The 3,660-nt window shown below is 33.8% G+C and overlaps 1 protein-coding gene across 1 annotated transcript; it reads left to right on the top strand.

Moving 5' to 3' along the window:
- Positions 1-225: 225 nt before the first annotated feature.
- Positions 226-3,361, top strand: LOC113320130 (cytochrome B5-like). The gene is made up of 3 exons (XM_026568067.1): positions 226-429; positions 532-598; positions 2,842-3,361. Exons 1-3 carry the CDS (start codon positions 346-348, stop codon positions 3,144-3,146), a joined length of 456 nt encoding a protein of 151 aa, XP_026423852.1. The 5' UTR covers positions 226-345; the 3' UTR covers positions 3,147-3,361.
- Positions 3,362-3,660: the final 299 nt, after the last annotated feature.

Here is a 3,660-nt window from a genome sequence, read left to right as displayed (position 1 = left end):
AATGCTGAGGTGGTGTGGAAGATGAAAGATGGAACTCTTCCATCGTAAGACTTGCTCTTAGTGAGCTGCACTCGCTGGTGTGAATGGCCTGCAGTATATGTGATGTGTAGTAGATTCAATTCTACATGATGTTAGTCTGGCACATCACATGTACTTCTTTCACACTCCCTATATTTATTATTTATTTTTCTTTTATAATTTTACGGATATAAATAAAATAATATCTCATTCAAAGACAGCTACACCTAACCAAGAAAGAAAAAAGTAAAAAGATTGTGATTTCTGGTTCTTTCCAATTTCTTTTTCTCTAGCTGATAATTCTCTCAGCAACAGCAACAAGATTCAATGGAGGAACTCAAATCTTTTCCCTTATCAGAAGTCACTCTTCATTCATCCAAATCTGATTGTTGGCTAACCATCCATGGCAAAGTAAGTCTGTCTAACTATCACTGATTACTCTTTTAATTCTCGAATATACTAAGATCTTAAACCATGGTATTAATGGTTTTCTTTTTTGAATAATTAATCTAGGTTTATGATGTGACCAATTTCTTGGAAGAACATCCAGGAGGAGAAGATGTTCTATTAGAATCTGCAGGTAATTTCTTTTTCTGAAATTACTTTGATTTCAATTTTATGAACAACAAAACATCTAGATTTGTGTTGTGGTTTAATTATAAATAAGAGTTGTGAATCTGGTCAACTTAATCAAGGATTTCGAGAGTTAGTTGTGATCAAGATTCAAAATGGTTGACTTACCTCCTGGTTATTGTGCGTTTTCTAGGATCTGACCCAGATGTTATCATCCTGGTTCTAAATTATGTTATTGCTAGTCCGGATATTATAATCCCAATACTTGTGATATTAAAGTTGGGCCCAATTAGCTAAAATGCCGGAAAAAAACATAAGCCCATGATAAATTCTCTTTCAGAAGATGCCACTGGTCAAAAACATTCGCAAAATCAACCACTTCTCAAAGATGATTAAGAGCTTCTCCAACGGTGGTTATGTGTGTTTCCTAGGTGGCAATCCAAACAAGACATCCTCATTTCAATTTTTCCTTAAATTTAGGGGGAAAAAATATTTCATCTCCAATGGTGTATTAAGTTATTTTTTATGAATTAAATGCATTCTTTATTTTTAGTAAATTTTAGATTTTATTACACCTAAAGAGGACTATTTAATATATTGGAATTAATGTTAGGAAGAAAAAGCTTACTAGGATAGCTTGACATTGTCAAGATGAATGTCTAAAACTTGACATTCAGAGTCTCTCCAATGGTTGATGTGCTTATTTCATATGTGTCAACATTGTCTTGACATTCTCTTGGTAAAAATTCCCTTATATAGATATAAATTCCTAAATATTGGGAATTAAAAAGATTCATCTCCAACCCAAATCAATTTTAATCTTTTGTTTCTTAAGTGTCATTTAATAATCGGTTAACAATCATTCCATTTTTATTTTATAATATATTTCACTAACATAAAGATGACTAGGATGGGAAGACATTGTCAAGGTGAATGTCTAAAACATTGTCAAGGTGAATGTCTAAAACTAGACATTCACCTTAACAATGTGTTCCCAAAATTAAGCCACGTCACTCCACATTCATTTAAGAAGTTAGGGTTGGAGAAGGTTTTTAAAGAAAATTGATGGTATCCTATGTGGATTTAAACATTTATCCTCACACACATTCCATTGGAGAAGCTCTCACCTTGACAATGTCTAACAAAAACTAAGCCATGTCATCTTCACATTGATTTAAAAAGTTGGGTTGGAGAAGATTTTTAGGGAAAATGAATGTCTATCCTATGTGGACCTAGACATTTATCTTCACATACATTTCATTGGAAAAGCTCTAATAAGGGGAAAACCACTTTTACTAGAGGGAAAGTTGACTTTGGTCTCGGCTATTTGACTTCAGATCAATATCGGGTGGATTTAAAATAAGCTTTTTCCCAATCACCGTATCGTATATCACCGTTTCTACACAACCCATTTAACCCTAATTGTTTTATTCGTATCAACAAACCCGCTGATGGATTAGATTATTAATTTGATCCCCACTATGAAGTACGAATATAGAAGTGAACTATCTACCATTTCCATCTGTTTGAGGTAGAAGTAGAAGAAAAGAAACATAATGCAAAAAATATTGGAAGAAAATCAAATTGTTCGAGGTAGGTAACTAGTTTACATAATCCGCTCTTTTTTCTTTCTCCACGTAGTGGATTAGTTTACTGCCTAGATATGCGACTTCATTTAATTTTAGAGAAAGATATTGAAGTATAACTACAGTCTACGGTATTGATTAATTAAGCGTCACATCTTTGCATGTTGGAACTTTTTTTAGGAAAATGCTTATAGTTGATGAATTTGTACATGGCTACTGTTTTGCAATTGTTTATTCAGATTATTGCAACACTTCTTTTAGTTTACCACGAACATATCCGATCCCTGGAATAGTTTTGATGGGAATAGAGCCATATATTTGTTAGTTTAGTTCTAGAACATCGGTAAAAAAAGATTAGTCGACAATAGTCTAGTTTTATCGAATTTGATTAATAACATACTAACACAGCAACAAAGAGAGAGGGTGACATGGGAAAACTCAAGATAAAAAATATAGAAGATGATCGGGGAAACTTATTATCAATCCACCCAATATTGATCTAAGGTCAACTATCCTAGACCATGTCAGCTTTTCCTCTAATAAAAATGGCTCCCCCTTATTAATTGTAAAAACTTCTGATTTTCTGTCTGTGGGTGTAGAATTTTACAAATTGCACTTAGTCCTGATAATTATGGTTTTTCAATTTTTTAAATGGAAATTTAAGCCAAAGGAGATGCAACAAATGACTTCGAAGACGTGGGTCATAGTTCAACAGCTACAAGCATGTTGAGTAGCTACTTGATCGGAACTTTGGATAGCAGTACCTCAAAAAATGGCGAAGTTGGGCAACAAAGTTCAGAGGGTGTGAAGAATGTTGCAGCAAAGACAGCAACATTAGAAAGACAAGTATCCGCTCCTTCTTCAATGAGGAAATTCATTGTACCATTTATCAGTTTGGTTGTTGCATTTGTAGCTTGGTATTATTTTTCTCATTCTGGAAAGAAGACTTGTTGCAGCCACCACCACTAGTTGGTGGAATATGGTCTCTCCCGGTGGCCATTTCCATTATTTGTGACCGATTGAACATCGTGGAAAAGCGGTTTCTACTTTCTAATGCATTCTCATATACGCACAGAAGATTTAATTTTTCAAGAATTTCGTTATTGATGTAAGATTTAAACAAGTTTCTTAGTTCAAATGATGAAAATTCAATAACAAAATTTTACAATTGAACTTATAGTTTTCCCCGGTGTGTAACCTACTCTCATAGTTCAATTGAAGTATAATCCGCAATGAAATATACATTTCACAAAATAGTTAGACTGTAATTTGTTCTCGTTTGGATCACTTAAATTAGCATCAGAAGATAAAGGTAGTGTCAATCTAAGCACACCTGAAATATCGCCAAAGATAGGCTCTGAATTGCCAGGATTTTATCAGAGGTCACAAATAGTGGTGTACTGCCCATTTGCAGTTGCACGCGCATGATTTTATTGGAGGATATAAATAGAAGTATGAAACCAGGATTTCTTCACCAGACTAT

Source organism: Papaver somniferum, chromosome 1 (genome assembly GCF_003573695.1).
Source record: "Papaver somniferum cultivar HN1 chromosome 1, ASM357369v1, whole genome shotgun sequence".
NCBI classification, from domain to species: domain Eukaryota; kingdom Viridiplantae; phylum Streptophyta; class Magnoliopsida; order Ranunculales; family Papaveraceae; genus Papaver; species Papaver somniferum.
Note: the sequence above shows the minus strand (reverse complement) of the source record. Positions and strands in the feature narration are given on the sequence as shown.